General features: G+C 49.8%; 1 protein-coding gene and 2 long non-coding RNA genes across 3 annotated transcripts; 1 reads left to right on the top strand and 2 right to left on the bottom strand.

The window, feature by feature from the left end:
- Nucleotides 1-475: 475 nt before the first annotated feature.
- Nucleotides 476-20,336, top strand: LOC102939820 (very-long-chain 3-oxoacyl-CoA reductase). Its single transcript, XM_037884605.2, has 11 exons — nt 476-712; nt 3,637-3,683; nt 3,815-3,890; nt 4,399-4,509; nt 5,502-5,569; nt 10,641-10,685; nt 13,013-13,047; nt 13,612-13,693; nt 15,423-15,488; nt 16,215-16,364; nt 20,198-20,336. Exons 1-11 carry the CDS (start codon nt 553-555, stop codon nt 20,315-20,317), a joined length of 960 nt encoding a protein of 319 aa, XP_037740533.1. The 5' UTR covers nt 476-552; the 3' UTR covers nt 20,318-20,336.
- On the bottom strand, nt 7,667-25,982 carry LOC122463676. The gene is made up of 3 exons (XR_006287258.1): nt 25,778-25,982; nt 8,902-8,905; nt 7,667-7,680 (listed from the first exon to the last, which is right to left on the bottom strand). It is a non-coding gene; the product is annotated as an uncharacterized LOC122463676 (long non-coding RNA).
- Nucleotides 14,984-20,199, bottom strand: LOC122463677. Its single transcript, XR_006287259.1, has 3 exons — nt 20,123-20,199; nt 18,694-18,814; nt 14,984-15,663 (listed from the first exon to the last, which is right to left on the bottom strand). It is a non-coding gene; the product is annotated as an uncharacterized LOC122463677 (long non-coding RNA).
- Nucleotides 25,983-26,604: the final 622 nt, after the last annotated feature.

The raw sequence follows: 26,604 nt of genomic DNA, 5'->3' as shown, positions 1-26,604 counted from the left end.
AAACTGGTTAGTCTCTAAGGTGCCACAAGTACTCCTTTTCTTTTTACGAATACAGACTAACACGGCTGTTACTCTGAAACCTTTGCACACCAGGACACCCTTTCTTCTGGGCCTCAGGTAACAACTCAAACACGAGGACCCAGTCTCTTTTGACCTGTTCCCAGCACCAATCCGTCCCATCCAGTGGGCTATGAACCGCAGGTGCCTGGGCCCCCGGTTAAGGGAGCGAGACAACACCGCCAGTGTGCAGGGGAGATTTTAGTTCCCCTCACAGACCTTCCCAAAGGGGCTGAGGGAGGCATCTGTGTCTCCAGGATCAGTGAGGCCGATTTTTTGGTGCACTTGCCCCGCGCCCCCGCGCGGGAGGCAGGGCCCAGGAACAAACTGTAATAGGAGAGAAACTCCTTGTACCCAGGGGCTGCGGCGGCAGGGCCGGAAGATGCAGGGAGCGGCCGCGGCCCGCCCCGGGGGCGGCTGAGCCAATGGCCCGGGAGCCGAGGCGGCTGGGCGGGGAGCCCGGGGCGCGCTCGCTGCAGTAGCAGCCGCGGGACGATGGACGGCGGCGCCGCCGCGGGGCTGCCGGTGCTGGGCGCCCTGGTCGCGCTCGGGCTGCTGCTGCGGGCGGCCTGGGCGCTGGGCCACGCGGTGTGGACCCACCTGCTGGCGGAGCGCGGGAGGGGCGCGGAGCTCGCCAGCTTCGGAGCCTGGGCGGGTGAGCTCGGCCCGCGGGCCCTGGGGAGGGTCTGGCCGGCCCGCCCCTGCAGTGATGGCCGGCGGGGGGCTGCGGGGCGGGGCTGACGGCTCGGAGAGGGGGGAGGCTGCGCTGGCCGTCCCCCCCCCCGCCCCGGGGCTTGGCGGGGAGAGGGGAGGCAGGGCTGGGCTATGCTGATGGCTCCCCCCCTCCCCCGGGGCTGACTGGGGTAGGGGTGGGAGTGAGGGGGCTTGTACACACTGGCATTTATGGCGACATAATTTGAAGACGCCGCCCCCTGGGTGAGCTACGTTACCCCGACCCCAGCGCCTGTGTGGCCAGCGCTGTGTCGGCGGGAGGTGGTTTTAATATGCCCCGGGGGAGAGCTCTCTCCGTCTTCACCAGCTGCGCTAGTAGCTTCTCAGGTAGTCTGGCCTTGAGTTTCCCAGCTCTGGAGCGGGAGGAGGTGCTGATTGCTGCTGGCCGGGCAGGGGCAGGTTCCTGCTCGCAGGGCTTCAGGCGTGAGGCAAACGGGTGCCCCATCAGTTCTTGCTGAACCCCAGGACCGATGCCACCAGGCACACGAACCAGCTGGAAGCCCCAGCGGGCTGGAGGGATGGCCAAGGTCAGGGGGCTCCATGACCCAGCCAAACGGCCTGGGGGATGCTGGCCTTGTGGAGAGGCCAGTGTCCAGGGCATGGGGTAGAAAATGTCCGGAGGAAACATTTCCCATCTTGCTGAGGTCAGAAACTAGACTCCTGCAGCCTCCCAGTTAACGTAGCTCTTTGTCCTTCTGGGGGCTATAAAACGAGGTCCAGGCTCTGTACTAGACCTTAAGGCAACAGACTGGGAGCCAGGGTCTCAGGTTTCCCCCACAGCTGTATTACCAAACCCTCCTACTGCAGCTGCAGCTGATAACCGGAAAAAAAAGAGCATTTTTGCTTCCTCAGCAAAATAAGCTATAGCTGAAAAGCACATTTATGTTGATATAACTGCATCTAACGTAAGGCTTTTGCTGGTATAACAAGGTCACTCTAAATTCTCAGCCCTAGCCGATGTTTCTTTGCTGCAAAAGTTTCTAGTGTAGCCCTAGCCTCAGTGTTGCCAAAACTTCTCACGTGGGGTGTTTTTCTCAGAGTCTCAGCTCCTGGAATCCTGTAACCACAGGAGAATCTCCACTCTCCTCAAATTCAAAAGTAGTTTCTAGCCCTTGTGGTTACAGAGAAAAGCTTGGAAAAATAGCCTAAAGCCCGGAGACCAGAAGTCAAAGTGAGAGAGAACCCAAAATTCATCCTGGTTGATAAATCACCAGCTTTTTTTTATAAAATGTTTTATTTTGGGGGGCCTTACTCCTGATCTTTGAAGGCCTCGGGCTGGTGATACTGCAGACTCGCTGTAGAAGTTGGCCCTGCCTGTAGCCTCCGAAGTATGTTGCTGCTGTTGTCCGCATTGTGGTAGCACCAGTTCAAGGACTGGAGCCCCATTGTGCTCAGCACTATACACAGAGCTGGTCCCCAAGAGCTTCCAATCAATAGTTCTTCTGTTGCCCAGAGAAACTATGTAGACTAGACCTGGATTTCCTGTGTCATAACAAGCAGGAGAGTGTCTACCTGTGTGGAATCCCTTTATGATTGTCTCTACACATCGGGAAGGGGCACAGAGCCTCTGCACCCTGGTCAGGCTCCCTGGGAGGCTCTTTATCTCATTGGCCCAATGAGGCATGTTCGTGTCTTTCATTCACTTCATTCCTGGAAGCCCCTGGGAAGGGAGTGGGACTGGCAGCCAACTTGCCAAGCAAAATTCCTTAGGGGCAGGGGGCTAGGACTGACATCCCAGCACCTCAGGCTGCCAGACATGCTGCTCAGCAGGGCACGGGGGCTCCCCGCTGTCTGCTGTACTCAGAATGCTGGGCTCTAGACACAGAACCCGAGGTGTGGAGCCTCATTCTCCATGGCCCCTTGGGTCACCAGTAACACTGTGCAAAGTGGGTGAGTGGGGTGGAGAACAGAGACCAGTAGAACCAGGGAGAGTCCCCACCAGACCACACTAGGCTCCCTGCCAAGGGGGAGAGGGACACCACCACTGATGTCCCCTCTGTGGGGATTGGGGGAAGGAAGGCTGGTACTGGGGGGACCCACACATGGAGTGCTCTGCTGGGGTGGACAGGAGCTGAGTGTTCCTGCCTCGTGGAAGTAACCTAGCCTGCCAGAAGGCAGGAAGCAGTGGGCCAGGAAGGGGGAGGTCCCAGTCTGCCCCCTTCCAACATTAGGTGGGTAGGCCTGACACTGCCTGCCCAGGTAGGTATGGGACTGTAGTTCAGGGATTATAGGGCTGTAGGGGGCTCACATGGGGGTGAGCTAGAGCTCCAGATTGCCTAGTTGGGCCCTGTCTGAATGCTCCACTGGGCTGTCGCTCAGTAGGGCTTGGGCCTATTCCCCCGAAACTGGGCTCTGCTCCTCCCTTCTGGCCAGTGGGCTCCACAGGTCAGATGGGTGGAGGAGCTGGGGCAGGGGCAAATCAGTGGCGGTGACTCTGTGAAGTACCATCGGTTTGTGGCAGCAAAGTGAAAAGTCACTGCAGCTCTATGTCGTTAGGGTTGAAAGACACTTACCGTTTAAAACCAGTGGGGTGTTGCCAATGACCTCAGCAAGGGTTGTCCTAGGGATTGGAACTCCCCCAGGTTCTCAGTATTTTGGGGTGATAATGAAATACCCCAGACGCTGTCTCACCAGAACTTGTAGAGAGGGACTCTCCCTCCCTGCTCTGGGATTGAGGGGCCTAGCATTGATCCAGACCCTAGATAGGGTGTCCCCCTCCCTGCTCCATGGAGCTTGCACCAAACCATGCTGGGGAGTGTGTGCAAGGCATGCAAATTCCCCAGGGGAGCGGTTCTCAGCTACTGGCTTAAGGAGGCATTTACAGCCTGTACCTCTCTCCTCTTGCAGTGGTGACTGGAGCTACATCTGGGATTGGAAGAGCCTATGCCCATGAGGTAATAACCAGTGCTACTTTGGATCAGCTTTGGCACAAGGGTGAAGCTGACCCAGGAGTAGCTGTGGGGCAAACTGAGTAGATTTAGGGCTTCCCAGATTCTCCTGAGTTCCCACCTTAATTGTTTTCCAGCTCGCCAAGAGAGGCCTCAATGTGGTGCTGATCAGCCGCTCTCTGCAGAAACTGAAGCAGGTGGCAGCTGAGATAGGTGAGTAAGACAGGCTGGGCGGGCTCCTGCTTGTGAGTGGGGTCTCCACGAACACCTGTGTGGATGCCAGGGGAGTTGGGCACCTAGGCAGTTAGAGTGGGAATCTTATGTGGTGTCACCTTGTAGCTGCATTGTTACCAAAGCACAGTATTAGAGCTTGGGGTGAGTGAAGGGGTGGAAGGTGGGGTCTGGCTTGTGCCGTTAACCCAGACCCTGCTGCCTTCCCTCCTACCACTCCCAGGGGTTCTATTACCACTAGACCAGTCCTTACGCTCCCGCCCCCAGCTCAACTGGTGCAAGCCCAGGCTCCCTCCCTTTCCCTCTCCCAGGGACCTGTTGCAGCTAGCCTAGATCCACACATACACACACACACCCCCCATTTCCTCTCTGCCCAGAGGCTCTGTCACCCTGAGCTCAGAGCCCAACCGCTCCCCAGCCCTGCCTTCTCCTCTGTTTTCTCCCCAGCCCCTCCCCAGGGTTCTAATCTTGCTCTGACTTTGCTTTTCAGAAGAGCAGCATGGCCAAAGCACCAGAGTTATTGAAGCTGATTTCACCCAGGGGTCAGAGATCTATGACTCAATCCAAACCGCCCTGCAGGGCCTGGAGATTGGCATTCTAGGTAAATTGGCTCTTGAGTTTTGTTCTGTTTGTCTTTGCAGCTGCCCTGGCCTGAAACATACCTTGGCCAGAAGCAGTGGGCCTGTGGTTGGAGCTTTCCCAGGGAGATGGCAGATGTCATGCTCTCTGTTCCAGTGTCTGTGCAGTTCCCAGTGGACTGCGCCCAAGTCGGGCTCAGAAATAACCTGGCCAAACACTTGATTTCCATTGAGCTAATGGGTCTGATGTAAACCTAACAGATGAACAAATTTTCCTGTAGTGTCTTCTGGGACTGGAGGCTGCCTTGGACACATGTGCACCTAACAGTGTCTTCTAGCTATGCTCCAGGCAGGCACCCCTAACTAGTCTAGAGCCACGTGCTTGCTCCAGTAGGCTGTCTTCTTCATCCACTCCCACTTGCATTTCCTTCAGTCTCCAGCGTCTTCTGTCTCCCACACCACATGCGCTAAAATCCAAATGGACACCACTGGTGGCTGCTTCTCAACACGCCCTTTACTCTCTGAGGGGATGTCTGTGCTTCGAACTGGAGGTGTAAGTCTCAGTTCGAGGAGCTATACCCATGCTGGCTCTGAGCTAGTACGCTAAAGATAGTGTGTAGCTGTGGTAGTGTGAGCGGCGGGAGGGGCAAGCTACCCTAACACCTATGGTTTGTGTGATGTGTGGTTTTGTAGGGCGGCTAGCTTCTACCACCGTGGCTACACCCTATTTTTAGCATGGTAGCTCAATCAGAGATAGTGCTGGTATGTCTCCCTCAGCTGGGAATTATACCCCCAGCTCCAAGTGCAGATGTACACTATAGCAAAGATCCCAAACATCCCCCCCATTTTTGGGAATAGTTGGATCCAGATCCAAACCTCCCTGTTTGGGCCTGTCTGAACCTGGTTCTTTGGGTCCTAGCGACAGACTTGTATTGCTTCTAAAGTGCCAAGTGTTTCTACTACATGATGCTCATAATTCAGAACAGCTGGGACTGATGCATTGTTCTTTTAACAGTGAACAACGTTGGCATGACCTTTTCAACAGAGCCAATGAATTTCCTGGATATCCCCAACATTGATAAGGTTTGTCTTGTTCAAAAATTCTTGCTCGGCTGGTTTCCTGTCTTGCCAATGATCTGGTCTCCCTGGAAACCAGGGAGTAAAGCTGGGTCTGTGCTAAGTGGTACAGATGTTTTTTTAGTGCAATCATGGAATCATAGAATATCAGGGTTGGAAGGGACCTCAGGAGGTCATCTAGTCCAACCCCCTGCTCAAAGCAGGACCAATCCCCAACTAAATCATCCCAGCCAGGGCTTTGTCAAGCCTGACCTTAAAAATATCTAAGGAAGGAGATTCCACCACCTCCCTAGGTAACGCATTCCAGTGTTTCAGCACCCTCCTAGTGAAAAAGTTTTTCCTAATATCCAACCTAAATCTCCCCCACTGCAACTTGAGACCATTACTCCTTGTTCTGTCATCAGCAACCACTGAGAACAGTCTAGAGCCATCCTCTTTGGAACCCCCTTTCAGGTAGTTGAAAGCAGGTATCAAATCCCCCCTCATTCTTCTCTTCCGCAGACTAAACAATCCCAGTTCCCTCAGCCTCTCCTCATAAGTCATGTGTTCCAGTCCCCTAATCATTTTTGTTGCCCTCCGCTGGACTCTTTCCAATTTTTCCACATCCTTCTTGTAGTGTGGAGCCCAAAACTGGACACAGTACTCCAGATGAGGCCTCACCAATGTCGAATAGAGGGGAACGATCACGTCCCTCGATCTGCTGGCAATGCCCCTACATATACATCCCAAAATGCCATTGGCCTTCTTGGTAACAATGGCACGCTGTTGACTCATATCCAGCTTCTCGTCCACCGTAACCCCTAGGTCCTTTTCTGCAGAACTGCTGCCAAGCCATTCGGTCCCTAGTCTGTAGCGGTGCATGGGATTCTTCCATCCTAAGTGCAGGACTCTGCCCTTGACCTTGTTGAACCTCATCAGATTTCTTTTGGCCCAATCCTCTAATTTGTCTAGGGCCCTCTGTATCCTATCCCTACCCTCCAGCATATCTACCTCTCCTCCCAGTTTAGTGTCATCTGCAAACTTGCTGAGGGTGCAATCCACACCATCCTCCAGATCATTTATGAAGATATTGAACAAAACCGGCCTGAGGACCAACCCTTGGGGCACTCCACTTGATACCAGCTGCCAATTAGACATGGAGCCATTGATCACTACCCGTTGAGCCCGACAATCTAGCCAACTTTCTATCCACCTTATAGTCCATTCATCCAGCCCATACTTCTTTAACTTGCTGGCAAGAATACTGTGGGAGACCGTGTCAAAACCTTTGCTAAAGTCAAGGAACAACACGTCCACCGCTTTCCCCTCATCCACAGAGCCAGTTATCTCATCATAGAAGGCAATTAGATTAGTCAGGCATGACTTGCCCTTGGTGAATCCATGCTGACTGTTCCTGATCACTTTCCTCTCCTCTAAGTGCTTCAGAATTGATTCCTTGAGGACCTGCTCCATGAGTTTTCCAGGGACTGAGGTGAGGCTGACTGGCCTGTAGTTCCCAGGATCCTCCTTCTTCCCTTTTTTAAAGATGGGCACTACATTAGCCTTTTTCCAGTCGTCCAGGACTTCCCCCGATCGCCATGAGTTTTCAAAAATACTGGCCAATGGCTCTGCAATCACATTCGCCAACTCCTTTAGCACTCTCGGATACAGCGCATCCGGCCCCATGGACTTGTGCTCGTCCAGCTTTTCTAAATAGTCCCGAACCACCTCTTTCTCCACAGAGGGCTGGTCACCTCCTCCCCATGCTGTGCTGCCCAGTGCAGTAGTCTGGGAGCTGACCTTGTTCGTGAAGACCGAGGCAAAAAAAGCATTGAGTACATTAGCTTTTTCCACATCCTCTGTCACTAGGTTGCCTCCCTCATTCAGTAAGGGGCCCACACTTTCCTTGACTTTCTTCTTGTTGCTAACATACCTGAAGAAACCCTTCTTGTTACTTATAACATCTCTTGCTAGCTGCACCTCCAGGTGTGATTTGGCCTTCCTGATTTCACTCCTGCATGCCCGAGCAATATTTTTATACTCTTCCCTGGTCATTTGTCCAATCTTCCACTTCTTGTAAGCTTCTTTTTTGTGTTTAAGATCAGCAAGCTGGTCTCCTGCCATACTTACTATTCTTTCTACGCGTCGGGATGGTTTGTCCCTGTAACCTCAATAAGGATTCTTTAAAATACAGCCAGCTCTCCTGGACTCCTTTCCCCCTCATGTTATTCTCCCAGGGGATCTTGCCCATCAGTTCCCTGAGGGAGTCAAAGTCTGCTTTTCTGAAGTCCAGGGTCTGTATTCTTCTGCTCTCCTTTCTTCCTTGTGTCAGGATCCTGAACTCGACCATCTCATGGTCACTGCCTCCCAGGTTCCCATCCACTTTAGTTTCCCCTACTAATCCTTCCCGGTTTGTGAGCAGCAGGTCAAGAAGAGCTCTGCCCCTAGTTGGTTCCTCCAGCACTTGCACCAGGAAGTTGTCCCCTGCACTTTCCAAAAACTTCCTGGATTGTCTGTGCACCGCTGTATTGCTCTCCCAGCAGATATCAGGGTGATTGAAGTCTCCCATGAGAACCAGGGCCTGTGATCGAGTAACTTCCGTGAGTTGCCGAAAGAAAGCATCGTCCACCTCATCCCCCTGGTCCGGTGGTCTATAGCAGACTCCCACCACGACATCACCCTTGTTGCTCACACTTCTAAACTTAATCCAGAGACACTCAGGTTTTTCTGCAGTTTCATATCTAGCAAGGATGTAGAAGTGTGTTGTTCACAAATGTGCTAAAAGTTTAGTACAGCCAAGGGAATGTCGACTTTGAAAACATGTTAAGCGAGTTGAGTTAAAAGACTGGCCTCCAGAATTGGGGGAGCTGTCACCCCCTCCCTGACACCTCCCTCTTCCCACTTGCCTGGCTCAGGTGGATCTCAGTGCAGGGGAAAGAGAGTGCCCAGGGAATGGGCAGAGTTATTGTGACTGGGCTTTTCCTATGTGAAGAATTGGGTGACAGGTAAACATAGGGCATGTCTCCCTGGGGCATGCTGCTCAGTCTCTATTTCACATCATCTTTGGAGCCCAGTGTAACAAAGTCTCAAAGGCAATACTGAATTTCACCACAGAGTCCTCTTGTGGCTTTCGTATTATTTGACAATAAAATCTCTTTATCCCTTCACCTCTGTATCAAGGTGAGTCCCTTTGGACCCTTACCGTGGCTCACACCGTCCGTGCTGGTCCCACTCCACACCCTTAGCGACTGTCCTTTTGCCACTCTGTACAGAGAGACCCACCTCTGATCTACCCCGGTTCTTGGCCTCACACAGGAAGTACATAGAGCACTACTTATATAGTCCCCACAGGCAATCACCTATCTGTCTCTCCAGAGCTTAAATTCTCAGAGATTATTTCCCAGAGTTCCCCACGCATCTCCCCTCCCCCGCCCCTTTGGGGCTCTGGGCTTCAGCGACAGGATGGGGGTCTCAGGACTCGGGGGGCTGCAGGGGCTCTGGGCTTCGGGGGAGGGGGGATACCAGGGCTTCTGCAGGTTTAAAAAATATTTACCAGAGCTTCCCTCCAGACGGCTCCAGCTGAATTTAAGCCCTATGTCTCTCTTAGGGTTTTGTATTGCTGTCCATCACCATAGTATCTGAGTGTCTTCCACTTAAAAGCAATAGCAAAGTCCCTAGTGGATTTCATGGAGTCTCTGGCACTTCTGCAGAACTGCCAATCTGAAGAGACCGATGGTCATGAGATAGGGCATGCAAATCATGAGAATTTAAAGACCTCATCAAACCATAGTTTTTTAGTCTGTACTTTGACTTCATAACTTCCTCTGCTATTCTGCCCGTGTGTGTGTGAGAATTTCAGTTGACTTGACTGCACACAGAAGTGCATCCCTCTCCTTGGCTCCTCAGATGGAGCTGCACTCATGCTCTCCCCACCTCTGAGACTGGCGAACTGCCAGCCGTTTCTTATTAGCTCTTGACTCCCCCCACCCTTGGCTCACTGACCTGGGGGTTGTCTCCTTCCCTGGACCCGGCAGCACCACCTCCCCAACTACCCTCTCCACTGCCTCGTTGCCCCCTGAGGGCTTCTCCTCTCCCAAGTAGAAGTGTCCTGGAGTTGGTTCCCAAGTAGAGAAGTCTCAAGGCAGTGGGAGGCAGGGCCCTGTACTATCCCCCACACCCCCGTATCCTCTCTGTGCTCTCGGACCATATGTGAAGGCAGGGCTAAGCGGCAGGGCAGGTCTGTGTGCTCATCACTAAGGCTGTCACCCACAGCTCTGCCCAGCCCTGAAAACTCTATGGGACTGGAGACAGGTTTCATTGTCAGTCTCTAAGGTGCCACAAGTACTCCTCGTGTGTTTTTTATGGGACTGGAGGAGCTTCTTGCATCTTCATGACAGCTGCTCCTGCAGACACAAAATCCTGTGACTTTCAATTGGTTTGTGAGAATAGGCAACACTGGCCTTCCCCTGGCTGCTTGGCGGGGAATCCTCTCCCTACTGCACCACTGCCATTTGATTCCCTCCATCTCCCATCACTGTCCTCTGTACCCCCTTCAGCCTTTCACCTGCCTCCACATCCTCCTGCGCCCCAACCAACTAAATCTGCCTCCAGCTCCCGTCAGTGCCCTGCTCTCCCTCATTCTCCCCATCCCTCGACAGTGCCCTGTCTAGCTCCCTGGGCCATAGAGTGGCAGCAGTTTTGTCTGTGGGCCTGGCTTCAATCTCATTGAAAACAGTGGGAGATGGCTTTTGAAAATGCCCCTAGGTGCTTATCTGCGTCTTCAGGTGCCAAAATACCTAACTGCCTAAGTAACTGTCGGATCTGATCACCCTTCCCCTTCTCCTGCCTAAGCTATGTTAAACCTGCTGCGGTCTCTTTCTCTCTTTAGAGGGTGAGCTCTGTGGGACAGGGGCTGTCTCGATGTGTCAGTATGGTGGCTGGGGCTCTGAGTGCTACCCACCACAATAATCACGAGCATGTATAGTGACAGAGATGTGTGCGCTAACCTGTCCATGAGGGGTGGCAATCTCAGTGCTGTCAGTGACAATGGGGAAGGAGAGGTCATTATGTCTTTTCCTTTCACTCCCTCTCTCTTTAGACTCTGTCAGATATTGTGAATTGCAACATGCTCTCAGTGGCAAAGGTAAGTGAAATAGAGCTGGCATCCCTAGGCAGCTTTGGTGGCTTTCTCCTGTTTCTTTTACATGGGGCATGACATGAGGAACCGATAAACTCCTGGGAAACCACAGGGTGTTACCCATACAAAATTCTCTGATACTCACACACTCTAGGGGCACCCACCTTTACCCAGTTCCTAGGGCTCAGGCATAACCCTGTGGGTTTGCAGGACCTTTTACCAGTGAAAGAGCCTTACACAGTAATATCCTTATCCTCTATTTATTAACAATCACCAAAAACAGACTGTACATGCTACACATACAGTGCTCACCACCCCCAGTAAGACACATGAACTTTTCTTGATGGCCAGTCAGGATCAGGTCTGTCATAAATATAAAGGGAAGGGTAAACACCTTTAAAATCCCTCCTGGCCAGAAGAAAAATCCTTTCACCTGTAAAGAGTTAAGAAGCTAGGATAACCTCGCTGGCACCTGACCAAAATGACCAATGAGGAGACAAGATACTTTCAAAAGCTGGGAGGAGGGAGAAAAACAAAGGGTCTGTGTCTGTCTGGGTGATGCTTTTGCCAGGGACAGAACAGGAATGGAGTCTTAGAACTTAGTAAGTAATCTAGCTAGATATGCGTTAGATTATGATTTCTTTAAATGGCTGAGAAAATAAGCTGTGCTGAATAGAATGGATATTCCTGTCTGTGTGTCTTTTTGTAACTTAAGGTTTTGCCTACAGGGATTCTGTATGTTTTGAATCTAATTACCCTGTAAGGTATTTACCATCCTGATCTTACAGAGGTGCTTCTTTTTATTGTTACTTCTATTAAAATTCTTCTTTTCAAGAACTGAATGCTTTTTTTCATTGTTCTTAAGATCCAAGAGTTTGGGTCTATGGTCACCTATGCAAATTGGTGAGGATTTTTATCAAACCTTCCCCAGGAAGTGGGATGCAAGGGTTGGGAGGATTTTGGGGGGAAAGACGTTTCCAAACAACACTTTCCTAATAAAATAACCCAGATAAATGTTTGGTGGTGGCAGTGGAAGTCCAAGGGCAAAGGGTAAAATAATTTTGTACCTTGGGGAAGTTTTAACCTAAGCTGGTAAAAGTAAGCTTAGGAGGTTTTCATGCAGGTCCCCCCATCTGTACCCTAGAGTTCAGAGTGGGGAAGGAACCTTGACAAGGTCCATCTGGGGGACTCTAGTTTCTGCATGGTGTCATTGGTAGTGTTGAGGTCTGGGAGCTCTGATCTTTGGGGCTGTGTCCTGGAGTTGGTTCCCCAAGAACTTCCTTTTGGACCCCAGTTCATATAGTGAAATTTGAGTCCTTTTTAGCTATACCTTAACCAACCATTATACTAAAATTTTACTAACCGATCCTAACATAGTGTAACAAAATTCTCTAACCAGTCCTACCCCACCACCTTAATTCATTTACACCTAGCAAAATTAATTATGCAATAGACAGAAACAATCAAAGAACCAGACAGAGACCATACAGACAAACAATAGGGAAGTGGGGACCATAGTGACAAAACAATAAAGAAATGAGGATTTCCCAACCACAACTATTGATAAGTGATTGCTTGCCAGACAGGATGCTGTCAAACTAAGTTTTCTTTAACCATTCAAAACTGTTTCTTTATCTGGTGATAGTGGGGGGCCATTAGGATGGGGTCTCCTTATTAGCCTGATATTACATTAAAACAATGTAATAATTTAGATGGAATGTGAGGATGCGACTTCCTGCTTCTCAGCTAATGGCTGCTCTTTTAATCTGGCTGCAGACGAAGGCCTTAGGCTTTAGGCCTTACAATGTGGCTGCAGACAAAGGCCTTATCCTTACAAGGGGAGAGAGAGCAGTTCCAGTGTTGGGTAGAGAAGGGCTGGTGGGTGAAAGGAAAGAGGAGTGTGAGGATGGGCCGTGGGAGTGCTAATGGGAGAGGGACGGGGACATAGGGACAGCACCTATTACTGAGGGAAAGAGGGTGCCGGGGGGATGATTTGGGAGCATGAGGCTGGCCATGTCAGGGGCGTGTGGCTGGTGAGGGGAGGGCAGGGGTGAGGACTGTCTCTGCCTCTGCGGTCTCTGGCTGATGAGGGGAGGACAGGCCTTGCCACTGGGGGGCGTAGCTGGCGGGGGCAGGGCAGGTGGGATGAGGGTTGTCACATGTGGCTGGTGAAGGGAGGACAATCTGGGGGGTGGGAGGCAGATTCTGCCATTGCAGGGCATGGCTGCTAAGGGAGGGCAGGAGCTGATGATGGCCCCTGTCATGGACAGGGCATTGCTGGCAGGCTGTGCGGCACGTCCTGTCTCATGTCTCATCGACGCCTCTTGTTGCAGATGACCAGGATTGTCCTGCCCCAGATGCTCAGCAGGTACAAGCAGCAGGAAATCACTGTGGCTCGACAGCGAGGGAGCCATGTGCACTGGGCCTACTTGACAGTGGCTGCAGCGTGGTGCCCTCTTTGTGCCTCGGGGTGGCATCTGCCTTTAGCTGCACTTGTCCCGCACTGATCAGGAGCCTTCCTGGGCCGTGAGCTCTCCCTCTTCCTCTCCCTCTCCCCTGCTCCAAGTGATGGGTTCTCCCTTCTCCTCCCCGTCCCCTCAGCCTGGATGGTGGGCAGGGCCTGGGCAACGAGCTCTACCTCTCCCCTGCTCCTGAGCTCTAGACGATCATTCCAGCCCTAGTCAGCCCATCCACGTTCTCCTCTCCCTCCGTTCAAAAGGAACTCTCTTCTCCCCGCCAGACAGGTAGGCGGAGTCTGGCCGCAAACTCCAGCATAGAATCCTGTGCCCCCACTTTGTAATGGGGTGATGGGTTCTCCCCTCCCGCCCCCCCAGGGGCATGGGCTGGGCCTGGGCAATGAGCACACCTCTCTCCTTTTTCCTGGGTGCTCTCTGGGGCCATCCTCACACGGAGTTATCTCTCTTCATGGCAGGAAGAAGGGGGTCATCATTAACTTGTCCTCTGAAGTGGGTCGTCAACCCCATCCAGTGGCCACGGTGTACAGTGCTACGAAGGTAAGGAAAGTTACATCATGTGCCCCCTGTTCCTAGCACTCTTTCCTCTCCCATAGAATCATAGAAGGTTAGGTTGGAAAAGACCTCAGGAGGTCATCTAGTCCAACCCCCTGCTTGAAGCAGCACAAGCACGGACTAAATCATCCTTAAAAACCTCTCAGGATGCACATTCCACCGCCTCCCTAGGTCACCCATTCCAGTGCTTCACCACCCTCCCAGTGAAATAGTTTATCCTAATATCCATCCTAGACCTCCCCCACTGCAACTTGAGAACATTGCTCCTTGTTCTGTCATCTGCCACCACTGAGAACAGCCGAGCTCCATCAGCTCAACGGGTAGTGATCAATGGCTCAATGTCTAGTTGGCAGCCGGTATCAAGCGGAGTGTCCCAGGGGTCTGTCCTGGGGCCGGTTTTGTTCAACATCTTCATCAATGATCTGGATGATGGGATTAATTGCACCCTCAGCAAGTTCGCAGATGACACTAAGCTGGGGGTAAAGGTAGATATGCTGGAGGGTAGGGATAGGGTCCAGAGTGACCTAGACAAATTGGAGGATTGGGCCAAAAGAAATCTGATGAGGTTCAACAAGGACAAGTGCAGAGTCCTGCACTTAGGAAGGAAGAATCCCATGCACTGCTACAGGCTGGGGTCCGACTGGCTAAGCAGCAATTCTGCAGAAAAGGACCTGGGATTACAGTGGATGAGAAGCTGGATATGAGTCAGCAGTGTGCCCTCGTTGCCAAGAAGGTCAACGGCATATTGGGATGTATTAGTAGGAGAATTGCCAGCCCTAGTACTGACTGACACTGCCAGGGACCAAGAGTTATGTAGTCCTCCTGTGTACGTCCTCCTGGCACCATCGCTTTTCTTACACCAGGACTCTGATGTCAGAGAATCTCCTCCGCCATCCTCGCCAGCACCGTGCTCCCCATCTTGGCACCAGCAACAATCAGTGTCAACCTGATTGTTTGGCTTCTAGAGCTGTCAAGTGATTAAAAAAATTAATTGTGATTAATCGCACTGTCAAACAGTAATAGAATACCATTTATTTAAATAGGTATGGATGTTTTCTACATTTTCAAATATACTGATTTCAATTACAACACAGAATACAAAGCGTACAGTGCTCACTTTATAGTTATTTTTGATTACAAGTGTTTGCACTGTAAAAAAACAAAAGAAATGGTATTTTTTCAGTTCACCTAATACAAGTACTGTAGTGCAATCGCTTTATCATGAAAGTTGAACTTACAAATGTAGAATTATGTACCAAAAAAACAGCACTCAAAAATAAAAATGTAAAATTTTATGGCCTGCAAGTCCACTGAGTCCTACTTCTTGTTCAGCCAATCGCTTAGACAAACAAATGTGGTGTTCTTCCTTGCACTTGAAAATCCTGTCTAGGTATAGGGGGTGGGGTTGGAAAACACCCTCCCTTGGTCTCCATAAGCTACAAAGCAGCTCTCCTGTTACAGCCATGTGCTTGCCCTACTGAGGGCACCCAGCGCTGTCTCGCACCCAGCGCTGTCTCACACCAGCTCCCCATGAGAGCCAGAGCAACGGGCCTTGTCCCAGCCACCCGTCCTTTCAGGATCTGCTCTTGAGGTTTCTGAGCTCCCTTGTGAGCGTTCATTGTGACATGTCCCCCTCCCCCCGCCACGCTACCCTTTCCCCTCTCCTGCTCCTTTGCAGTCCTGTGGCTTGATTTCCATTTTCTCTCCATTGCAGAGATTTGTAGATTTCTTCTCGAGAGGCTTGGAGGCCGAGTACCACTCCCAGGGCATCCTAGTGCAGGTACAGAGCAATGAGACCTTCTCCCCTGCGGACGCAAGGGCAAGGAGCACTCTGGAGTTTGGGGCCAGCAGTTGCGGGAGGTGTCTGGGGATGCAGCTCTCTGTGCTTGCCATGATCCACTGCTCCATCTGCAGGCAGCACTTTCCACTGCCAGCTGCTGGCATTCAACAGCTCCCTGTAAGGGGAGGGGAAGGGATTCTCCATTACTCTCTGTGGGGGGAAGGAAGGAGGAGGGGAAGGGGGATTCTCTGTATGGGAATTGCTGGGTGCAGGGCACTTATGAAAATCTGGCCATGCTGTGAGGGAGACAGACAAAAGCTTATAGCCTGTTCTCTGCCCCTCTTCAGGTCAGAGGGGATTTGCTGTGTTGTGTCAGAAGCCCACTCTCTATTCCTGATCCCTTTCTCCCTCCTTGGACCATGAGTTAGCATGCTCACCCACTGGGGAAAATAGCCATCTTGCATGGCTCTAAAGTTACCCCTCCAACCGGGAGTGACCAAGCTGAGCTGTGACTAGTATCGTCCCTTCCTCTGTGGCTGCAGCAGTCAGACTGAGGTGGGAAACTCTCATGACTTCGTAGTGAAGGTGATTGGGCCTTCACTGCCAGCCTTGTGAGGGATCAACTCTGGTGTCCAACTAGTAAGCAGCCTGAGCCTAGAGATTGTGCCAGAATGCAAGAGAACAGGCAATAACTCTCTCCACTTTGTCTCCCCTCTCCCCCCCTAGAGTGTCCTGCCTCTCTTTGTTTCCACAAACATGACCAACAACATCATACCCAACCACTATATAAAGACAGCAGAAGACTTCGCTCGTGAGGCCTTGAACACTGTGGGCATCAGTAGCAGGACATCTGGCTGTCTTTCCCACTCCATGCAGGTCAGTCTGGCAGATGGGGGCATTGGAGAATGAGGGGGAGTGTCTGGTCTGGCTGCCTCTCCCACTCTGTGCAAGTCAGTTTAGCTTGTGGGACATGAAGGCGGGGGGGGGCGGCAGCAGCAGCTCAGGGAGTGAAGCTTCTGACAGCAGCCACTAAATGTTAAAAATGAATGAAGCCAAATAAAATTCAGCTGTAAAAGCTAGAAGGGAATAGTGAGAACGAGGATTCCTCTTCCAGGCTCTGTGCTGAGGAACTAAGGCCCACCTCTCCCAGGAACCAGACCAATGTTCCCTCTAATATTTTACATCCATGTGTGGAATGAATTTTGTTATGTGCAGTACCAATATCGAGGTAATGTGTGGATGTGCGCCACCAGGACAAACAAAAACCCAAGATATAATATATATTTTTAAACAGTTCATAGGTATGGAAGAAGAAAGAATATTAAAACAAGGGATAATAAACAAGCTGCTTAAGATGTTTATTTAATATGAAATCAAATAAAAAGAATATTAACACTGCCCTTGGAGTACATGTATGTTATCATCCTGTATAACCACTCAAGCTAGTAAACACATCAAAATGTGGCCTACTGAAAACAGCTATATAACTAAAACAAAGTCTTGGCCATTAAGTGAAAGCATAAAAAATATGGACCAGAGGCCCAGTTTAATAACCTCCTCCAACCATAGACCACTAAATCTTCAGGGAAAGCTGCCCTCGACAAAACAAAGCATCTCCCAAAACAGTAGCATGCTACGGACTTTTGCAGTTCACAAAACTATCCCTCTTGCATGCATATTATCTGCACACTGAGCTCAGCTTGAAGATGCTAAACAAATCTATGAGTCAAGTAGAAATAGTCATGTTCTCATTGCAAATATTAATACAATATTTTCTGATACTGGAAAGGAGAGTAAAAGGCATTCCCTCAGGCTTCTACAATTTCTATGAAAAAAGAAAAGGAGTACTCTTTGCGAATACAGACTAACACGGCTGCTACTCTGAAACCTACAGTTTTTATGGGATGTCAACTCTTAATTTAATACTTCACACACAGAACAGTAAAAATAAGTAATAAAGCAACACAGAGAACAAACAAAACCACAAACAAACAAGTGACAGCACTGAAAATATGAAGGGAAGTAAAACATCAAGTGGTTGGTTATGGGGATTTTAAATGAGTGTTGTCAAAGTCAGATTCAGGACTCACATAGTTTGTCAGACCACTCTGTTTATTAGCAAAGCGCTTTGCTAATGCACCCAGATGTGAGCCCCTCTCTGAGGTTCAAGATAACTTATTTATACAGCTAAGCCAAAGCCAATTTGATAAGAGACAAAAGAAAGAGAAACTGACAAATATACATACATATCTTATTTGCATACTAACGTTTACCAATCTCCTAGCTCAGTAGGAGCTCTAAGTTAATTAGTTTGAGGACCCCTTGTCTCACACTCCTTAATGTTTCTCTTCCTGACAACTATATTTCAACAAACCCTTCAAGTAGCATTTCTTTAATGAATTATAATTTCAATATAATTCATTCTACTTTCACAGTGTTTAGGAGGAGCCACACTGTGCAAGTGCAACAGAGCCCTGTAGAAACAGGCAAAGTTCTCCTGGTTTCACACTGTGTGTGTCATCGACTCAAAACCTTAGAGTAAACTCATTACATTTTTACAAGCTCCTTAAGTAAACAAAGCACATTAACACAGGGCTTCGGAGGTTGCAGACAGATCCCTGCTTCAAAGAGCCAGCAAATAAGATCTTCATCCTACAAAGCACCTAACATCAAATCCCCTAGTGCTTGCTACTTATGAGTCGATGGGAGTACTCTGAAGAGCCAGAACTATATCAGATAGCAAAGATCTGGCCTTAATGGTTTCCAGTACATTTCCCCAAATAAATTTTAAAACTTAATGGAAATCAGTTCTCTGGAATCCAAGTGATTTCCATTGTTTTAGAATTTGTTTGGGGAGAGGCATCTCTCCTGGCCACTGCAGCCCCAGAGCTGGAGCTGGGACACGACAGGTTAGAAAATACAAGAGTGATACTGCAAATCAAACTTTAAAGCTATAATACATCTTCCCAGACAAAGCTAAATCCAAACATTTTAAGCAGCTGGTGGAGGTAGCATTCATTTTAGGAACTAGATTAATTAACCTCTATACCAGTTAAGCAATTTTGAAAAGCCATCCAAACCAAAACCTAGGTATAAATAATACATTGCGTCTCTCCCTGGCTGTCGCACGCAGCCCAGCTGGGGTTGGGATGCCCTAAATTTAGTCCTGACCCCACCCACCCCCTATTTTCCCCCATCACCTCACCTTCCATGTCCTCTCCAGGGTCCAGGTCCACCTAATTAGTGGAGCCATGTGGATAAGTCCCAGAGAGATGCAGCCTTAACCGTTTTGCCACCCAGGGCAGAAAACGTTGGTCCATACACTCCTGAGGAGGAAAAGAAAATGTAGAGTGACACAGCGGTCTGGCGCCGCTGGAAGCTGGTGCCCAGGGTAACCGTCCTGCTTGTCCACCCCTAGAACTGGTCCGGGGCCCAGCTCCCTGAACCCTGTAAAAAAACCAGGAGTACTTGTGGCACCTTAGAGACTAACACATTTATTAGAGCATAAGCTTTCGTGGGCTACAGCCCACTTCATCGAATGCATTGAATGGAACATATAGTAAGAAGGTATATACATACATACAGAGAAGGTGGAATTTGCCATACAAACAGTTTGTATGGCAAATTCCACCTTCCCTGTATGTGTATATATATATCTTCTTATTATATGTTCCATTCAATGCATCCAGTGAAGTGGGCTGTAGCCCACGAAAGCTTATGCTCTAATAAATGTGTTAGTCTCTAAGGTGCCGCAGGTACTCCTGTTTTTTTTTTGTGGATACAGACTAACACGGCTGCTACTCTAAACCCTGTAATGTTGCCAATCCCAGGAGTTCAGAAATCATGAGTCAGGACCGAAAAATCCACAACACCGACTTAAAATTCTGATACTTAGAAAAAAACCCTTTTGTTTACTTCTGACTTCTAGTTTCTGAGCCTTTAGGTCACACTTGAACCATGTTTTCTGGCTTCTATCCACAGCCTGAAACTCGTTTGTTTTGTTTTGTTTGAGATGAAATATTGCAAGATTAATGATAAATCACAAGAGTTGTCAATGCTGGCCTGGGCCTGCACTGAGGAGCTGGGCCCTGCACCCCTGTGGAAGATGAGGGGGCCCTGTGGTGAGAACCCCGTCCCCCACCCTCTGGGGTTCATGTCTCCGAGCTGAAGAGCTAGGCCCCTTGCTGCTTGTGAGGATCATTTGCTGCAGTCATGTTACCGTCCCTGTTGTTTTCAGCACAGCTGCTGGGAAACCTGAGTGTCTCTGATGTCACGTTTGGGGAACAGGAAGAAAATGTCCGGGCCCCAGTTAGAGACACATGGTTTTTGCTGCGATCAGTACAGCTGCCTGAGCAGCCTAGGGAGTTGGGCTGTGTTCTGAGCAGGATTCTCACACAGCTCACTTGTCCAAGGCTCCTTGCAGGATACTGAGTGACAATACACAGCCTGCTAGACAGCACACCAGCAGCTGTGATGAGCGTCACCACCAGCTTACATCTCCTCTTCAGCCTTTCTGTTTCTCCCCTCCAGTTGTCCACAACAGCGCTTGACGAGACACTTCAGTGCAAGAGGGGTACCTCTGTCCATGCCCCGTCTGACCAAGACCATGCTTGGGGTTTAGACTTTAGATTTACCTTTTGCCTGATTAATCATGTCTCTTCACAGGTGGTAGCAATTTAAATGACTTGTCCCTTCTTTGCTCATTTCAGAGCTTCATTTATGAGCTGCTGTGTCCTGAGTGGTTTCGTCTCTCCTCCCTTGGGCTTCAATGCACTCTGGCCTTGTGGAGGAAGTTGAAGACCCGGATGCCCTCACTGAAACAAGAGTAGGCAAGAACTCACAGGCCCAAATGATGCAGCAGTAACCACTGGAAGAAATTACCAAGGGAAGTGGTGGAGTCTCCATCTCTTGAAGACTTTGAGTCTACTCTGGATGTTTTTCTGGGAGATGTTTTAGGCTCAATACAGGGGTAAAAGAGTGAAATTCTATGGCCTGTGATATGGCAGAGTCAGGCTACATGATCTAATGGTCCCTCCTGGCCTTAAAATCTGTGAATCTATCAATCTAAAGCATGACTTTGTTGGGGACACTGGGGCATGGCCACTAGGTAACTCGAGGGGATGGAAGACCACGAGTGTCAATGAAGCCCCCTCGCACTAGGCCCAAGTGTCCTTGCCCCCCCCCCCCCCCCCCCCCAGCCTGGAGGCACTCGCAGCAGCTCTGCGTACTAGGCCCAAGTGTCCTTGGCCCCCCGGCCTGGAGGCACTCGCAGCAGCTATGCGTACTAGGCCCAAGTGTCCTTGGCCCCCCCGCCTGGAGGCACTCGCAGCAGTTATGCTGAGGATCTGCAACAATATGTTGCAGAGTCAGACTGCCTGAAACTAAACAAGGCCAAACAGGGCAGATATGGAAGAACAATGCTGAATAAAGCAGCTTTATGTATAGTTTAACAAATGATACAAAAAACAAGGGCACTAGCTGGGAACTGGATTGGCTGGCTATATGGATACTTAGGGCAGCTTGCTATTGGATAAGTATGCTGGGAAAAAGGAAGTATAAAAGCCTGTGTAACTTCCTGCTCTGTGTGCAGGATTTGAGATTCTATTCTCCCTGTACCTTGTTTGCAGCTGCAAATAAACTTTTCTGCTTCTCCACCCCGTTGTGATTCTCTCCTGCTGTGGGTTTGTGTGTATGTAAGCGGGGGGGGGGGGGGGGGGGGGGGTGTGTGAGAAAACCTGGATTTGTGCTGGAAATGGCCCAACTTGATTATCATACACATTGTAAGGAGAGTGATCACTTTAGATAAGCTATTACCAGCAGGAGAGTGGGGTGGGAGGAGGTATTTTTTCATGCTTTGTGTGTATATAAAAAGATCTTCTACACTTTCCACAGTATGCATCCGATGAAGTGAGCTGTAGCTCTCGAAAGCTCATGCTCAAATAAATTGGTTAGTCTCTAAGGTGCCACAAGTACTCCTTTTCTTTTTGCGAATACAGACTAACACGGCTGTTACTCTGAAACCTACCTAGGCTGGGAGGCTCATTCCCAGTTGCAGTGTAGACATACCCTCAGAGACCTGTGTCAACAGGGTGGGACATATTAGTCTGCCCTAGGCAGCTACCTGTACTGGCCTCAGCCTTCTCCTTCAGCCAAAAGAAAGGCTAGAAAAAGGACCACCAGTCTGCAAAGGTTTCTACCTGGTCATTGCCTTGAGATAGACACAGTCATCAGCACACCTCTCTGCTCAGTCTGTGCTGTGAGAGAGAAACTGTTGGCAGCGTCTTGTGTCCGAGAGGAGATGTTATTGTTCCTGAGACACCTGAGATACCAGTAACAGATATTTGACTCTAATAAAAAAAGAAAAAGAAATTCCTGCTGCAGCTGATGGAAGGGGGCATATGTATGTAGGTCACACTACTCCTTTCTGTCCAACAGTGCCAGCTATCCAATGGGATAACCTGGTCAGCTCCTCTCACTCCAGTGATGGATCTCTTCCACCCTTTCCCATAGTGTCAGAGACTCAATTGATTACAAGATGCCCTGATTTCTAAGGCTCGTAGAGTGACTTGTGCATGTTATCTTCACAGCCTCCCTGTTCCTCCCTAGCTATGGGGTTTATGTCCTCATCTATAAGATTTAGTTCCTTTGTGTCTGTTTCCCCATCTATTGTCACCTGCTCCAACTGGGCATGCGTCTCACCTGCTTTCTTCTTCAAAGAAAAGCATTTCCACGTTCCCTGAGAGGAAAGGGTTCTTTCACTCTCAACAATTGCCATAGATTTACCAGACTTCCTACAGACATGGCGTCTTTTCATGAGTGGTGGGATTTTCTGTGTGAACATGCTTATCACAGCCTTCTCTAGCGAGGCCTGTTCTTGACGTCTGAGGTCAGGGTCTCATCCACTACAACGTGGCCATGAACTTTGTAGACCTGAACCTCTCCGCGCTCTCTAGAGGGAATCATGGGAGATGGGGGGTGGTCTGTAACAAACTCAGGAACAAAGATGTCTGGGTATTTTTCCGACATAGATTCTTAGGTTCCAAGTCCAGAAGCAGTGGCAGATTAATGCACAGGGCCAATGCACAGAGGCCCTGGCTAATCTGGGGGCCCCCGCAGGAGTGTCGGAACCTGCATAGAAGTTGGGAGGGGCCATCAATGCTGGAATGGTGGCCTTGTCACTGGCTTTTCCTTTTCCCCCTGAGGCGACCCTCCCCCACTGCCCCGCAGCCAGGCCAGAAGCTGGAGCCAGGCAGAGATAAGAGCTGCCCAGGGACCCTGGGCCACTGCAGGGAGATCTGGACCCTCCATCTGCCCTGGGCAGCGTGTGGTGCCCAAGAGCGGCCCCCAGCCCGTGTCTCCACCCCCTGGGGCATGCCACTGCTGGTGGGACACAGGGATGGGGGCTCCAGTCCTGCCTCCTGCCCTGGGTCCTACAGCCACACACGTGGGGAGAGGAGACCCTGCCCTGGCCTGGGAGGTGGCAGGTAGTCCCGGGAAGGTCGCAGTGAGGAACTGGACAGAGAGGGCTCCTCCGGCACAGCCCCCCCTGCTACTGGACCAGTCTCAGGGGCTGCTGCACTCCGCCCACACTCACTCAGTGCCTGTGCCCCGCTCCCCCTGCCAGGCTGCCCCCACCGGTCCCTCCTGCTCCTCCTTGGTAAACGGGTAGCAGAATGAGGTCTCTGCCCGTGGGGACAGGATGCCTTCCGGGGAAAGGAGGCACTTCCGTCCCCTTGTGAGAGGTTGGAAGTAAAGGCAGCATTATGGAAGGCTGCCGGTCATCTTTCAAGCTTGGTGCTGCTCCGGCAAAGGAAACTGGAGGATTGTCAATTAGAGTTAGGGGTGGTTAAAGGTAATTTGGCGCAACAGCGTTTGGAGTCAGAAGCAGAGTTAACAGACCACCTTAAAAGACAGGAGCTGCGACTTGGTTGCAGGGGAGTACAGGAAAAAAAGTTTCGAAGTGAAAAAGGGAGAGTGAGCACGTTAATACATGGAGTTGCTCCAAAGGATTAACTACACCAGGTAATGGCCCTTTTGCAATTCACTTGACATGCAGACAAAAGCAGCGGACACGGGGGGGGGGGGGGGGACGACAAATTCAGGGTTTGCAGGAGCGGATAACAACCCCCACTTTTCTCCCAGAGCCAGGATAAAAACCTAGGGGAAAGGGTTCCCAACTGTTTTACCCTAGGGAGCCCTATCCTTTGCTCCAAGCTAACCATAACCTTTTCTTCTCCTCCTCAGTTTGCTAAATTTGCTGCTTTTAGCCTGTACTTTAAAATAGCTTCACAGGGTTAATTGGTTGCTTTCCACCCTACCCGCCCCCCCACCCCCTTCGCACTTTCGTTTTTCTGAAGTTTTAATGGAGGGTACTTTGGATATTTATAGGAAATGTTTTTCTGGATAGAGCATGACGGAGCTCTGCCATATTCCACTGAAATTTTAAGAGTAAAAGATCCACAGGTGACCATGGAGACAAATGTTTTCCTGCCTTTGTGAACAATCCCACGGTAAAGACAGCACAGGGGAAGGCAGCTGTGTTGCGGGGATTGTACTTGGCGGCGAAGTCGTTACAGGCAAAATGCACCACCTTAAAGAACTGAATGCATAAGTAAGTGATTTAAAGAGAGTGAAGGGTTAAATGTAGCTTTGGCAGAAATTAAAACTACAGAGTTTGGAGGGAAGCAAATAGCTGGGAGTTGTGGAAGTGTTAGAAGGTAACAGTTGTGGTGTGTTCCAGAGTAGCAGCCGTTTTAGTCTGTATCCACAAAAAGAAAAGGAGGACTTGTGGCACCTTAGAGACTAACAAATTTATTTGCATTGTGGTGTGGGGATTACAGTGGACGAGAAGCTGGATATGAGTCAGCAGTGTGCCCTCATTGCCAAGAAGGCCAACAGCGTATGGGGCTGTATTAGTAGGAGCATTGCCAGCAGATCAAGGGAAGTGATTATTCCCCTCTATTCGGCACTGGTGAGGCCACAGCTAGAGTACTGCGTCCAGTTTTGGTCCCACCACTACAGAAGGGATGTGGACAAATTGGAGAGAGTCCAGCGGAGGGCAACGAAAATGATTAGGGGGCTGGGACACATGACTTATGAGGAGAGGCTGTCCCCTCTATTACCTAACTAGCCAGAAGCTGATACAGGAGATGGAGCCCAGGGACAACTTTCTGGTCGGAATCCCAACACCCTCCTCATTGACAGCCGCTGGCTGGGATAGGATGGGGCGTCTTCCCTGGGCCTCACTGGTGGATGCCCCTTCATATCCTACAGCAGCCTCAAGCTCCTGTACTGGAGTCTGGTATGTTTTTTCCCAGCTTGGAAGGTGTTGTTTCCTGTTCAACAAATTAGGGAATTCTAACCAACAAACCCCAGGGGTCTGTTGCCTGGATCTAGGCGTCTAAGTAAACAAATCGCAGCAAGTTTGTCACACCTTGTCCCCCTCCCTTTCTGCCCCCTGTGTATTACCTGCCTCCTCCCACCTCTAGACCAACCCCTCCCCCATCCAAGAAGTGCCCACACCCTGTGTACTTACTGCCCTTCTCCCTCCAACAGGAACCCACCAGCAACACCCTGATAATCCCTACTTCCACTGGCTTCACAGCAGCCATTTAACTTCCCTGGTCTCTGGAAGGATGGAATGATCTGGAGCAAACATGGGTGTTATGCCGCAGCCTTTTAGGGTAAAAAGGGCAACTGGGGACATGGCAGAACAGGAAATAATTTCACATCACAATTCCCCCCAGGCTCTTTCCCTGCACACCGGTGTTCTAGACTGTCAGGCAAATAACAGAAAAATTCAAAAGACAGTTAGTAATGGGGGTGGGAGGGACGACAACATCTGTTAGAAAAGGAATTTCAACCAAACACAGAGTGTCCAATAAGCTCTCGGAATGTACTGGGGACACTTGTTTCTTTCAGAAGATGGAAGAAGTAACTGGAGGATGGCCATTTTACACCTGATTCTGACTAAGAAGAAGAAATTAGTTAGGAAACTGAAGGCAGAGAGCAATGTGGGCAAAAGTGATCTTGAAGTGATGATTTCATTATTCCATGAGAAGGATGAATGAGAGAAGCACAAGGAGATTAGGATAATGGACTTCAAAAAGGCAGACTTCAACAAACTCGGAAAACTGGTAGGTGAGGTCCCACGGGAATAAAATCTGAAGTGAAAGTTAGAGTCCAGGAGAGCTGGCAGTTTCTTTGAGACAATATTAAAGGAGCAACACCAAACTATCACAATGTGAAGGAAAGCTAGAAAGAATAGTAAGCGGGCAATACAGCTCTACCGGGAGCTCTTTAATGACCAGAAACTAAAAAGGAATCCTAAAGAAGTGGAATCATGGACAAATTGCTACGGATGAGTACAAAAGAGTAGCACAAGCATGTGGGGACAAAATCAGAAAGATTAAGTCACAAAATGAGTTACGCCAAGCAAGTGACATAAAAGCAATAAGATAAGGGTTCTGTAAATATATTACAAACAGGTGAAGGAAAGTGTAGGTCTTCTACTTACCAGGGAAGGCGAGATAATAACAGAGGACATCAAGAAGACTAAGGTGTTTAATGCCTTTTTTACATTCAGCAAAAAAGTTTAATTCTGAGCAGATACTTAAAACAATGATTCTTAATCAAGAGGGGGAAGGAACAGAAACCACAACGGGGAAATAGCAAGTTAAAAATATTTAGATAAGTTAGATGTATTAAAGTCAGCAGGGCCTAATGGAGAACGTGAGGAATTAGCTGAAGCAATCTTGGAACAGTTAACAATTATCTTTGACAACTCCTGGAGAATGCTGAGGTCCCAAAAGACTGGCAAACATAATACCTATCTTTAAAAGGGGAACAACAAGGACCTGGAGAATAAAGACCAGTCATGACTTACTTAGATACCTGTGTGACGGGTTGGTTCACAGAAACCCGCTTTGGGACTTCCACCTGATGTGCTCAGACTACCTCTGAGCCTGTTTTCCCTGTCAGCTTGGGACTTCAGTGCCCTGCCTGGTTTGAGCCAGACATGCTAGCCTGCTACAGACACAGACCCAGGTCTGAACTACATCCCGCAAAAGCTGCAGGCTTAACTGAAAACAGTCTAAGAAGTGTTCCTGTCTTTGAC

Source organism: Chelonia mydas, chromosome 23 (genome assembly GCF_015237465.2).
Source record: "Chelonia mydas isolate rCheMyd1 chromosome 23, rCheMyd1.pri.v2, whole genome shotgun sequence".
NCBI lineage: Eukaryota > Metazoa > Chordata > Testudines > Cheloniidae > Chelonia > Chelonia mydas.
This window is presented reverse-complemented; position numbering and strand designations above follow the sequence as displayed.

What these genes read in the sequence shown, in the direction of transcription:
- LOC102939820 (XM_037884605.2), top strand. Translation starts at nt 553, where the DNA reads ATGGACGGCGGCGCCGCCGCGGGGCTGCCGGTGCTGGGCGCCCTGGTC. An exon ending in CAGCTTCGGAGCCTGGGCGG is followed by an intron (nt 713 to 3,636) that starts GTGAGCTCGGCC and finishes CTCCTCTTGCAG; the next exon opens with TGGTGACTGGAGCTACATCT. An exon ending in GAAGAGCCTATGCCCATGAG is followed by an intron (nt 3,684 to 3,814) that starts GTAATAACCAGT and finishes ATTGTTTTCCAG; the next exon opens with CTCGCCAAGAGAGGCCTCAA.